General features: G+C 34.9%; 1 protein-coding gene across 1 annotated transcript; it reads left to right on the forward strand.

The window, feature by feature from the left end:
• The first annotated feature begins 1,553 nt into the window (after window positions 1-1,553).
• LOC128987757 (protein transport protein Sec61 subunit gamma) lies at window positions 1,554-14,191 on the forward strand. Its single transcript, XM_054408768.1, has 4 exons — window positions 1,554-1,718; window positions 4,489-4,583; window positions 6,602-6,704; window positions 14,024-14,191. The coding sequence occupies exons 2-4, from the start codon at window positions 4,490-4,492 to the stop codon at window positions 14,031-14,033; spliced, it is 207 nt and encodes a 68-aa protein (XP_054264743.1). The 5' UTR covers window positions 1,554-1,718; window position 4,489; the 3' UTR covers window positions 14,034-14,191.
• Window positions 14,192-14,484: the final 293 nt, after the last annotated feature.

Below are 14,484 nucleotides of genomic sequence, written 5' to 3' on the forward strand. Positions count from 1 at the left end.
GGGTGGATTCACTTGCTTAGACCTTGTTACTTCAGGAGTCTGGCTCACTCCAACTTTAGTCTGAGCTGAAATATTACTGTTACAATCACCTACACAAGCTTCGGGGACAGATATAACACTAAATATATTTGTACTTAAGACTGATTAGGTACAACTTGTAACTTGCAGCTATGCTTACTCTTCTTAACAACCTGCCATTTGCCATTGCAACCTTTTTTCATATTTATTTTTAAGTTTACAGGTTTGCTATTGCTGATGGGCGCCTTATCGCTACTACTTGCTATTACAAGAGATACTTTCTGTGCTTGGCACCGTTAACCTATCATTACAATTTGTAAAGTGTTTTGCTGGTTTGAATTCTACAAACCAGTCACTGATGTTTGTTTTTTGACGCAATTCTTTGGGCAGGCTACAATAGCCATAGCTAATTATTTTTGCATTAACTAGCACATGCAAACCACACTCAAAACTGTTTGTCTGCTGCAAGCAGGACACGTCGGTGAACATCTGTTTATCTACACCTAAACGCTGAGCTAGGTCAAGTGCTACAGTGTGGTTGGTACTTGCGAGAGAGTCAAAGTGGTAGGCAGTATTAGACTCAATGTCAACAATTAAAAGACTCCAATGAGTGCAACATTTCTCATTACCACTAGACGTACGGTTATTTATACAGCAAAAAGCAAACTGAACTGTTTTGTAACTAAGGTCTGTTAACATGTTTTGAACATCAGACTGATTCCCATGTATAAGGATTTGAGTGACCGTTGGCCCAAGGAACAGCCACTTTGAGTTTGGATTTCTATTTACACTAAAAGCATCAAAGTATGATTGGATTGATCTGTCATCAAGCCACCTACTACTATCCCATACTAGATCCTTAGATTGAAGCAGGTCATTTTTCATATTGAGGATTAGAGAATTTAATTCATTAATTTTTGTTGTAGAGGCGCTTAATTTATTACTTAAACTATAAAGCCCACTTAATTAACAGCTGTGTCTAAGGAACATGTCGCATGTCGGCCTTAGTCACTAACAAGACAACAAGATCGCGCCACTCATCCTACCCTCATATTTGGGTTAAAATACGCACATAGTGGCGTCCCCATCTTAAATAATTGATAACTGATCGTTTATTGTCACCGGCTCCGGCAAAATAGTTTTTTCTGGGACATGTTCTGACCTCTGACCCTTAACCTCCTGTGGTTCCGCCGGATCCGGTGTCCGGCGGTTTCGCCGGGAAGTGTGTCCCAGGCAAGTCTACCTTGGTGGGGCTGTGGTGTTGTCAGCATAAAATGTACTATAAAAATATCTAGCTGTTCCGTAAGGCCAATTTAATACATTTGCCAAGGGGGATTAAAATCCAGTATAATGTGACGTAAATCATATTATGAAGTATATGGATCCTAATTATATTTACTGTAGAGGGCCTATCAACAGGTTATATAGTGCTCAGTTTTATGTGTTTTTATTCCAAAATCCAAAGCCCATTATGGATCCACATCTCTACACGTCACCATCAGTAGTAAACAGCTGTGTATATTTGGCAGGCAGTTAGTAAGTTGTTCATGACGACGACAGCTTTCTAGGTGAAGTGGTGAAGTGAAGAAAAAGAATTAAGCAAGAAAAGAACCAAGAACCAAAGTACGATTCTCTGTCATTTTGATTAGCTGACGTTGCCAGTGGGGATACGGATACATAGACTTTTCAAAACAATTTAGGTAAGTTTGAGATATTGCTTTATTTTAAATAATAGGCCTAGTTTATTTCAAAGTCATATGAGTACCGGTAGACATTTTTGTATTAAATCCACAAGAGTTAAGTTAATTAAAGTTAACTTAGTCAATCCAAACTTTCGTGAATGCTGTCTGTGGGGGTTCTGTACCATAATAATTTTACAATTTTAAAATTAGGACCATAAAACTTATGCAATGGTTCACACATGTCAGAATTCTAATCGGAGGTACTGTAGGCATTCTAAGACAGAGAGGATGACAGGCCTATCTCTTGAAAGTGACGTGGCTTAGTAAATTGGCTTTTAAGCTATGGCATTCCTAGTTTGTACAGCTCGTGACATCTAAGCTGGCACTTGGCCGATCGCTAATAGTACCTTTTTCAAAAACATTATGTCTCGTCATGCGGGTTGCATTAACTGTCCTCGCGACCCATATGAAGGCGCTCAAGTACATAATACAAGGGGAGTCAACCCCGTGAGGCAGCGGAAATGTTTGCAGTCCGGTCTTTTCCCTACCTCCACCCTCCTCCCGCCTACACTGCCCGCGCTAGGCCAAGTGCCAGCTTAGGTGTCACGAGCTGTACCTACATTTTGTTGTACAGCAATAACTTGCAGGAAACTGCTGCTGGCTTATGCTAGCTTTAAACAGCTCTGATTGACGCTTGGTTTAAACTTCTTTGTATGTGTTGTCTCATACCATTGTCTAGCGTCTGCCGAGTCGCTGTATGGTGGAATTTTAATTCAGAATGATTTAACCCTCCAAGTGTCCATAGTAGTAATGGTTTTAATGTTGGCATATTTATTGCACAATCACATGGTTTTATTAAAATGTATCTTAGAAACTTAAAAACACAGCTATAGTAGGCATATAACTTAAGTTACTGTTTTAGGCTATATATAATTTTGTTTGGAAAATGATGGGCTTCAATGTAATATATAAAACATTACAAAAAAAAATTTCAACAATTTTTTGTGGGGTACCTAACATTTCTAAAAAATTATAGGGCAAATATTTACCGTATTTACACTGGGATATGATGTAATTTTTTTTATATGTCTACTTGAAGTATTTTTAACACTGAATCCAAAAATGCAATCAGTTTTTGTCCGAGAGATTCCTAAGTGGCCGTAAAACGAAGGTTAGGATTACGAATCTAAGGATAATTGAGCGGTACTGAAGGTAATGGTAATATGGCATGGTCTGGGCGGGTCCGTACTGAGTGAAGAGAGAGGAGTGAGGACTGAGTGAGAAGAGCAAACAACTGTTTATACTTGATCTAATGCGGAATGAAATCCAATCCATTCGTTTTGAAACCAATTAACTTAATCAGTTCTTATTTAGGCATGTGAGGAGGGTAGGTCGGGTTTTATGCGGATTCGTGACTGATAATTTAGGCTACATCAATATCACTACCTACCTATTTCTTCAGGATCATCAACCAGCCCTTCAAGATCACTTAAATCTTCTTTTTAATACACTAAGTATATCACTACTTTTTATTTTTAACACTAAAACAATGAGAAACGTAATAAAACACATCAGTCATCGATGTGAGGTTAACCAACTTGCTTACAAATACGCACGTCATCTGTCTGCTGCAATATGATAGGACCTAAAATGAAAAGCGTCTAGAAACAGACATCAGGAGAAAGCTTAGAATCTGCCGAAAATAACGATACCAATCTCAATCCAGTTCAATCTGATTCAGTCAGCCCCAGAGCCTTCGCCGTAAACGATGTTTGTGAGTCACAAAAGCGACGCATAACACCACAGCGGGTGTGTTGTGCGTCGCTTTTTTCAACTCTTAACACTCAGAGGGTTAACAGCCAACTTAGCGCAATTGGTAATTATATAGAAGCCTATACTATAGTTTTTCTGTAAAATAAACACAAAGCTTAGGCCTAGTCTATGCTTGGTGTTGCGTGATGATTTATGTTACAGTAGTTTCTTTTCAGGTTTAGGAAACAAATAGGCCTACTGTAGTTTATTGGCTTCGACCACAGTTTTGAAGCCAGTCAGTTTACAGTGTAAAAGTTAAGTTATTTGGTGTGTATCCAAGCCAGTAATTGATTTAGCATATTTTAAAAAGTTTTTTTAGGGAAGGGTCCAAACAGCTGTAAATGTGTTCATACATTTTTTTCTTGTTTCTACCCCAGTGGCTTTTCTTAATTTTATAATTCTAAGTAAACGCTTTTTAATTATATTAAGTTATCTTTGCAATTGAACCCAAGTGTCATCTTTGAATTAACCTAGTGCTGATTCGGTACTTTGGTATTATCTGGAGGCCACCCTTATACAGTGCGCTTGCGGCGGTTATGATAGGTTGGGCTGTTATTAATATGTTTGTAGGACTTCTCTCGTTTCATTATGAATCAAACAATACCAGATGAGTCATACTTTTGCCCACCAAATCCCCTCCAAGTAGGCCAAGATGAGGTCGTTGACCGGAGCATACGCATTACCTGTCACCGGGGCCTGTAACTTATCTGGTGTGGCAGCTAGCAGGGGCGACACATTCTACTCAATCCTCACTGACATCGCTGCCTTCTGGAAGGCATAACTCAAAGGCCGCTGATTGTGATCATGTCAAATTTGGACAGTAAGTAAATTAAAGTATGTTCTTTCCATTTATGATAACCCAACCTAACATAGCCGCGCTGCGCTGTATAAAGGTGGCCTCCGGATAGATAATACCAAAGTCTCGCTGATTCTATTACCGGTAATTAGTAATTAATATCTTAATTGTTTATTCTAGAATGGATCAAATCACAAAGTTCATCGAACCTGGCCGTATGTTCGCCAAAGACTCCTTGCGACTTGTTAAGAGATGCACAAAACCCGACAGGAAAGGTAAACTATTAGAAACAAATGATTTTATCCTACGATTATAACTGCAATAATTGAGAGCTTAGTTACTGTAGGTTACCGTAGGTGCCACGGTAAGACCTACACCTTTCAAACATACTTTTTAAATTCATGTCCCCAGAGGCCAATTTTGAAGCAGACAAAAACGGGTTGGATCTTTCTGTCATACAGTTTATAAAGTTTTAGTTTATTTTTATTGAGCTACTTAAGGGTCATTGTCACTGAATGTGATAATTTGCAAATTTTTTTTACTGTTTTTTTATAAAATATTTTGTTAATATTAAGTTATTATAAGAAGTAACCATATTCAGAAATACAAATCAATCAGCAGCAGAGCTTAAAATATTTATTTAGTATTTTTTTTCTATTTTTCAGGTCACCAAGTACAGTCCGGTCACACCTATTGTTATTAAAAAAAAGCAGTAAATATTGTTAAAAAAACAAACATATTGATAATTAGGAAATAACACTATTTCAACAGGTTTTATAGTTTTATAAGACTAAATGTTTGGTTTTTTTTTCATGAAAAGTGATTGATAAAGGTGAAATTAAATAGAAACTCCACTTAAAAGTCAACAAAATCCATCATAGTTAATTAAATATATACTTGTATTTGAAAAAAGTTCAGTAACATTGAAATACAATTCAAACTACCTATTGTAAAAAAAAAATAAATTACCAATGCATTTTTCTTAATTTTTATTAATCAGTACCGTGACTGGGCTGTCGCCGCCGTGACCGGGCTGCCGCCGACGTGACTATATATAACTAAGATTTTGAGTATGCGTCCATCCTGTTATGCGAATATTAATTTGAGCTTAGGCCTACATATGGTTAAAAACTGACCATAGAATCGTAAATGACAAATATTAAATATATAACAAAGAACTAAAACGGAAATTCATTCATACCTGGATATTTTAGAAACAAATTTCTTATAACAATTTAGTTTTTTTTTTTAACTATTTTTAGCTAAAGATTAATATTTGTGTTGTTAGTTAAATTTAGAATATAAAATAACATAATAAAATAAACGCAACCTGCGTTTATTATACATTTTGGCACTATATTACAGCCCAGTCACGGAAAAACAGCTCCGGTAACGTGACCGGACTGTAATCTTACTATATTATTTATATAGCTCCTAGGCTAGTTGACGAGACTGGGCCTCATTTTCAGGTTATGCTCTGTGCAAATTCTACAGCTAGTCCAACGTATGATTTGCCAGTTTTATTGGAATATGTCAGATAAGTGTGAGTGACCGAACTGTAACTTAATTTAGGTACGATGTGTATCTTACCGGTACCTGTTGTTTTGATTATAATTTCTAAATCAACACTTCTTCTGGCAAAAACTTCAACTCACAGCAACTTTACAAAGGTACTCACAAGGCTGGAACGATTTGCCGTGCTTTACAACTTTTTTGCTGCTTTGACGGGCTACGTCATTTTCACAGTCCATATCTCAGTGGCATTTGGAGACTGACGTATTAGGTCGAAAAAATCAATATTCCAACCAATTGTAAGATTGAACAGATGAGGTATTCGAATAATAAGTATTACGTATAACCTATATTCAAAGCTCTGTCGTGTTTTTAGAGTTTTTCCATATTTGACATCTCATTTGATGTTTAGGTTAGTGATCGGAGACAAGTGACCAGACTGTAAATATGCGTCTGTAACCTATTATAACACTTTTAAATTATGCATGTAATTGCTAAAATAAAGGAATATATTATTGGGAAATAAGGTAAATAAGTAAGTACACACATTTTATTTTTTATTCAGTTTTATTTTTTATTTATACTTAAGGAGACATAACTTATCCCATTCTGTGACATCGACCCTTAAACCATTCTCAAAGTAAAGCTACGGTACCGATATCAAAGTCTATGGAATAAATACCAGAGTATTATAAGAAGAACCAGTACCCATATTGACTTTTGGCTAGCCTAATATGCAAGTGTTTTGAAAAGCAAAACTAAAGTACTTTTGCTTTTTCAGAATTCCAGAAGATTGCTGTTGCTACAGCTATTGGATTTTGCATTATGGGCTTCATTGGATTCTTTGTCAAACTGATTCACATCCCAATCAACAACATCATTGTGTAAGTAGCCTAAGTGATATGATATGTTTTGTTCAATTTGTTTCAAAGTAACTTATCAAACCAATGTCCGTCTATTATCAGCTGACGACAGTGACTAGCGTCTCAGGGGGCTGGTTAGAAACCTTTGAGAACCTCTTCTGCAAAGGAGCGGGGGTTGTGGGAGAGCCCCTCACGTCGATTTAAGAAAAATTATAAAGTCAATTTTTTAATTATAAAATTAAACTGTCATAACCTAACCTAACAAACGAAACTTGCTGATAATATAAAAAAGATATAAAGATCAAAATCAAATGAACGTTTACTAATAAAAAAATAGTTCTGTTCATAAAATTAGTTTACATGAATAAAATTAATGAATTATAAATGCCTCGAATTCTAACAAAAGATGTACAGTTAAGAAATAATTACATTCTAAGCAATATCTTTGACAAAAAGTTAGTGTCACCGGTGGGATTCGATCTGGTTACCTCTTGAACATCAGCCGAGTACTCTTATCTACTACACCACGAACAACTATGTATGCACTTTGTATCATTGCGGTAATGGTGTTCCCTCTTCTGAGGTTCTCATTGGTTACTGACCAGCTCCCTGAGACCTATTGACAACATTCTTGTACTTAGTTATTTGTGAATATGTCATTGTACTTTTATGTACAGTAACATTGAAATCACCAAATTTGCACACACTGTAGGGAATCATAAATATTGCAAAATTCACTTATACTTGCCATAAAGTAAGCCTATCCCTAAAAACTGCTTGGCATGTCCTAGAAAATCCCTGGATTTGTGTAGGCTACGGCAGATGCTATAAACATTACATGGTTCACTTTGCAGTCATAGTTAGCATTAAATATGCATACCGAGTTGTAATAGGTAAAGTGATTGAGCTCACTATATAAACTTATTGCTTCTTACATATTATTATTAGGTACTTGATTTAAAACTTGATTTTAACCCTCCAAGTGTGAAACATTGATGCAACGGTAATAACACGCTCTGTGGTATCAAGCGATTGTGTATCGACGGTTACATTTAGCCTACATATTACCTTTTTACTCAGTCAATTTAATTCCGACCTAGACTGTGTAATCAGCAGAAAACTGGCTTTCTCCAGGGGTTCTTTTTCTATATCCTTACCGTACTTGTTTGTCTGTACGGTTCTATACAAGAGAAAAAAGGCAAATGTGCTGCCTGTTGTGTTTACAAGTTGTTTAAGTTAGGCCTACTATATTTTCTTTATTGAAAATATTGAGTTTTGACTGCTTCGAATTGTCTTGTTGACTGTTTCGACTAGCTAGCCTATACAAAACAATAACTAATTTGTTGATTTGCTGTGTTTGGAATTTTGTTTTGAAGAGTAAAGTCATTGTAATAGGCCTAGTTAATGATTATGTGCTTCTATATCATATGATATAACTTATTGCTGTCCTAAAAATTATGTGAACTCTACTAAAGTTTATATTTTATTTTTTGCTATAATATTTAATATTTAGAAACTAGCCGTTTGTCCGTTCTACGTACGGGAATCTTGTAGTAAGTTGAAACCTAATATTCAGAAGAAGGAGTTGGTTTGCATATTTAGTATGCATTTTTCCAGATATGCTGGCAAAACTATTACTGTACAGGAATACATATAATCCTTCGCAAATACAATATCTGACAGTTTCAAAGCCAAAACGAATGCTTTGCAATTAAATGTCACCCGATCGTGTTAGTCCATATTTTATATTTAATGATAAAAGAAATTGCTTTATAGATCTATGAGGCATAGCCCTAAGGTAGACCTGTAGTTGAAAGTTACTTTTCACACTGGTTAAAAGTAGTTAAAATACTACCTCAACCTCACTACTAATATATAAATAAGTCAATAAATACATATTCCACAAAACATTTATACGTTGACAACGCCAAGCTTTAAAAATTCATGATGGTTTGCTAAAAAATCGTTCACTAATTCATAGCAATAATTTCATAGCATAAACTAACATTTTGGAGTCCAGACAGAAAACGCTAAAATTATAGGCCTACTGTAAGACATCAATTGAATTTAATAAGAAATAAGGTGCAGCACTAACAATAACTATAGTTGTAAATAGCGATGTGTTTGTACGTAAAAATGATACATACTGCTACCACCTGTTCTAAGGAAAAGTAGCAGTACCAAAAACCAACGTTTACATTTAAGGAAAGAACTATAGTACTATGACCAATTCAAACTGTCCTTCTAATCAAACTGTATTATAAATAGGTGTTAATCCATTGGCAAATATATAAATAAATAAATACACAGGCCACAAAACATGTTTTAACATATAAAGTTAACAACCTAAAGCTTTTAAAACTCACCATGGTTTGCTCAAAAAAACTTTCACTTGATGTGGTGCAGTACCAAAATTATTAATCTCCCTTGGTTTTAATTTTTTTTTTAGTTTTTGAAAATATAAGTTATTTCCTATTAATAGCATTATTTGTAAGCAACTTTTAATGTTAACAGTTTGAAGAAACCACCTTTATCCAAACAAAGATTTCTTATTTAAAAGATTACGTAATCTCTAAACGATAATCGATACATATATATAGCAAACATTCGGAAGAAATGTGACAAAATCACAAAAACGCACAAATCTGGGGTTTTGGACGATTGTAGTTTTACTTCCTAAGTAGGAAAAGTACCAGTACCGATATCGGTGTCGAAGTGTTAGTAAGTATAAACCAAAAGTGACACATTGGAAAGGTGAGTTTAGCTACATCTGTAAGTTAAACCTCTCTTACGATCACAGCAAAATCAGAAAGATCTTCCGAGATCACAGCAACATCCACGATCACCCACTGCAGTTGTGATTTTTTACTTTGTACTTTACACAACTGTCATTGATCGGCACTCTAGTTTTCTAGGAGTAGGCCGCGTAAAATGACATTTTGGCGTTACAGACGGAACCACAGAGTGGACAAACAGACAGACAGACAGAAATTGAGATAAGACTTGTTTCGGCTTTCTTAGGCTATGAAACATAAGAATAACCAAAAACTGCATGATTCTTAGCAATGTACAGACAAAACTGTAATTTTATTTATACAGGGTGGCTGAAAAGTAACTTGCACCCCCACTTAACTTTTCAACAATTTGAGATATTTGAAATCGGTTTGCGGCAACCTTCTTAGATATGAGGGGCTACTATAATTATGGTCAATTTTGAAAATTTTGCCCTTAGGGGTAGCGGGGGTAGGGGGTAGCTCAAAATTTTCAAATGACAAGTAGGCTATAGTCAAGTTTGGTATCATTTTACAGGTCTTGACGAAACATAAACATTGACATAAAGAAAACCAAAATCGACTCACTATGAACAAAATGGCGCCCTAAAAAATTCAAATCCAAATAACCATGAGGGTTGCAAAAAAATAAACTTGCACCCTCTTTAACTTTGTTACTATTTGAGATATTTGAAATCGGTTTGCGTCAAATTGTTTGGATATGAAGGGCTACAATAATTATGGTCAGTTTTGAAAATCTTGCCCTTAGGGGAAGGGGGGGGGTAGGGGGTAGCTCAAAATTTTCAAATAGCGAGTATAGTCGAGTTTGGTATCATTTTGTAGGTCTTGATAAAACATAACAAATAACATAAAGAAAATAGAAATCGGACCATTATTAACAAAATGGCAGTTCAAAATTACTTTAAATAACCATTGTCTCAATCATTTTTAGCTGCCATTTTGTTATTAATGGTCCGATTTCTTTTTTTCTTTATGTTATTTGTTATGTTTCGTCAAGACCTGTAAAATGATACGAAACTTGACTATACTTGCTATTTGAAAATTTTGAGTTACCCCCTACCCCTAAGGGCAAAATTTTCAAAACTGACCATAATTATTGCAGCGTTTCATATCCAAACAAGTTTCCGCAAACCGATTTCAAATATCTCAAATAGTAACAAAGTTAAAGAGGATGCAAGTTTATTTTTTGCCACCCTCATGGTTATTTGCATTTGAAACGTTTTAGGGCGCCATTTTGTTATTAGTGAGTTAATGGTGATTTTGGTTTTCTTTATGTCAATGTTTATGTTTCGTCAAGACCTGTAAAATTATACCAAACCTGACTATACTTGTCATTTGAAAATTTTGAGCAACCCCCAACCCCCGCTACCCCTAAGGGCAAAATTTTCTAAATTGACCATAATTATTGTAGCCCCTCATATCTAAGAAGGTTGCCATAAACCGATTTCAAATATCTCAAATGGTTGAAAAGTTAAGTGGGGGTGCAAGTTACTTTTCAGCCACCCTGTATAGATAAAGCTGCACTGAAACATATTTACACAAGGTAGTTTTTTTTGCAAAGTAGATTTGTTTTATGTCTTACCTACGACCGGCCGTATTTTAAACTAGTTGTTTCAGTTCAGTTCTTGAAATGAAAAAGATTCAATTAACAACATTGTTTTCTTATTTAACAGCATTTTCGTTTTACTTTACAACACGAGTAACGGGCCAATGAGGTTCAAGGATTGAGAGAAAAGAAGTAAAATTGTAATAGACTAATTTTAATTGGTCTGTTAAGACCAATTTAATTTAACAATGAGTCAGTGGTTGGGACAATAATTCAATCGTTGCATCATTGAATTTGTATAATGATAGGATGATTATTTTGTTACCAATGAGATCAGCTGATGCTTTACGTAGGGTTGCTTATTATTATTAGGCTATAATCAATTGAGCTGAGTTCGCCACTTAGGTGCATATATTAAGCCAAATATGAGTGTAGAATGGAGTGAGCTACACATCTTTGTTACTGACAAAGACCGCTGTTTCATTAACCAGGATAATTTATTAAAGGACAATAATTAGAGACAGCTGGGTCCATTTTCTAAATTCTATATAAATAAAATTCGAGTTTTGTCTGTACATTGCTGAGAATCATAAACTTTTAGGTTATTTTTATGTTTATACATTTAAGAAACCGAAACAAGTCTCAACCGAAAAGAAGGTATGTGCATAGCGAGGTGCGAATTCGTCCAGTTCGCACAGCTACGTCACATGGTAGCTGTAGTATAGTCACATAATAAAACAAACTTGTTAAAGAAAGATAATAACCCCCCCCCCCGCAGCAAACCTGCAGACTAAGCGAGGAATTTCCATTTGCCTGATTGGATTTACACTAAAATGTCAACTTAAAAATATAACATGTATTTCCTACTAGCTGTAACCCACGGGCTTTGCCTCGTTTAACTTCTTAATTTTCAAGATGATCTCGTTCGCATGGCTCAATCACGTCCTGGTTGAAGTTCATTCGCTACGCTCACTCACCTTTAGGTTGGAGCTCGTTCGCTACGCTCACTCACCTTTAGCTTGGAGCTCGTTCGCTACGCTCACTCACCTTTTGGTTGCAAATTAGTTCTTGTCATAAATGTAAAAGAAATAATAGTGCTGCACCCTGTTGGTAATCCTTGTAACTTTAATGCTATTGAACATTATAGAACAGAACCAACTTGTTTAATTGAAACAGCTGTTAAGATTCATTAATTCCATTTCTCATAAGGTTAATATAAGAAACTCCAGAGCCAGAGGTCGGACGGTAAAATCCTTTCTTAGTGAGCGTCTACTACCCAAAAGTTTCAGGTTCCTAGGTCTTGTGGTTTCTGAGATTTTGTGATGAGTGAGTGAATGAATGAATGAGTCAGTGGTATTTGAGCTTTATATATATAGATTTAACTAGAATTAGTTTAACGTACTTAGGTTTGCTGCATCAGGGAGGGTAAAACTGTTTTTTTTTTGTAAAATGTTAATAGTTAGTAAGAAATAAAAACATTTTCCAAATTTGATCAAAATATGTCCATAAACAAGCAAACTACAACAGTTTACTTGTTCTCCTTAAGACTAACGTGGGAACTTTTAAATTTAGGGCCTAAATTTTTTTTAAATTTTCTCTTTAACCATTAGGCACATAATAACGGTTCAATGTACTAAATTATTTGTTTTTTTTAAGCTTTACAAAATGGTTTAGAAAGAAATTGCTAAATTAAATTTTTTTGGGTAAAAAATGGGAAAACCTTATTTTTACTCCATAAAACCCCCTGTAAACCCCTGTTCCCATAGTCCGATCATGCTGGTTCGCGAACTCGTTCGAAATGTATATTAACACGTTTATACCAAATTTCATCAAAATCGGATCATTTTCGCTTGAGTTATCGAGCTAACGGACACATATATATATATATATGAATTTGAACGGATGGTGTTTTTTCGCCTCTAGGGACCTCGAAACGAAAAAAAATCGGTCTCGTGTCCAGGTCTTACCATGAGTACTACGGTAATGGCTTATTCCCTAAATAATTGATAATTGATGGGAAATTCGCTAAAAACAGTTAAAAACATAAACAAACACAAACCATATGCTTTCAACAAGACAATAAAATAAAGACTATTAAACATATGATCCAATATCACAGTAGCCAAACCTGTTTTATTTTATAAAATCATATTTTTTCTTGTAATTTCTTATAGACTTTCAAATGAAATTCATTACGAATTAGCATTGAAAATATAACTCTATTAGTGTTAGGGCTATATATACAATATACAGTAGAACCTTGATAAGAAGTGCCTCATGGGGATGATGAAATATGACTTGTTATCAAGGTTATGTATTTAATATTGAATGTGGTGTCATCCAGTGTTTCAATGATAGTAGTGTAGAACATTCCATAGTGTGTACCTTTTTAATAGAAAAACAGCAAAACAGTAAATATGTAACTATGGCTGCCTAACAAGCAATATATTTTATTAGGTAACCACATACAAGTAGTTTGTACTGTATTACAATATTTTTTGCAGCTCCTACAGTTTATGTTTTATATATTCAAAAACCTCTGATTTAAATAGCCTTAGCCGAAAATAAATAGTTAGGCCTACAAATAAATTGACAAGATTGTATTTACATCAGGAAATATGGCAATACCAGCTAATTATAACTTACGATGTAGAGATTTTATAACACCTTAATGATATATACTAAATCCAAGCACTAAACCAACATATTTGCCTCCAACACAACATAGCGTGTGACAGTGTATCATAGGAAACGCTAGTCGACCGAGGATTCCTCTCAAATACACTGGATTATTCTTGAGGAATCGTCTGTGGACTAGCGTTTCCTATGTAACATACCACTCAGCTATAGTGCCTTGCACACTACATCACACTTTGGCTGATTGGAGGGGGGGGGATGCGCGTGCACCCACCTTATTTTATACGCCATGGTACCCATAGTCATCCTAGAATGAGCAAATTTTGTCTTCGTGAAAGTAACTGTAAACTTTGTTTTTGTTACAGGGGATCCTAAACACAGAAGAGCTTATTACCGACACATCTTATTATTGTCTCATACTGAGACGCCTGCATGAAAGAATATAATGCCCTTGTTGTTTATTGTCAATTATTTATTTATATTTTTATGTTCTTATAATTAAACAATAAATGACGTTTATCGGTGATTTGTAATTGGCGTTGTATTCATTGTTGTTGATCACTTTATTTGACTAAACTTTGTTAACACCAACAGTCATAAAATTGAGTAAGTTTGTATATAGGCCTACTTCAAATATAATTTTGAGATATACTAAAATATATTTCATACTTGGGGTGAAGTGTGTTTTAAATTTGTCTTGATACTCTATTGAACACTTATTCATGACAATCGTTAAACAGATTTTTTGTTAAACACTGTATTTGAAATTTTTTCATAAACAAAATTTTAACGTTAATACACAACTGTTGATCTCCCGAATGTTTTT

This window comes from Macrosteles quadrilineatus, unplaced genomic scaffold (assembly GCF_028750875.1).
Source record: "Macrosteles quadrilineatus isolate MER2022 unplaced genomic scaffold, UCM_ALF_1.0 Scaffold_2__2_contigs__length_208266976, whole genome shotgun sequence".
Lineage (NCBI taxonomy): Eukaryota > Metazoa > Arthropoda > Insecta > Hemiptera > Cicadellidae > Macrosteles > Macrosteles quadrilineatus.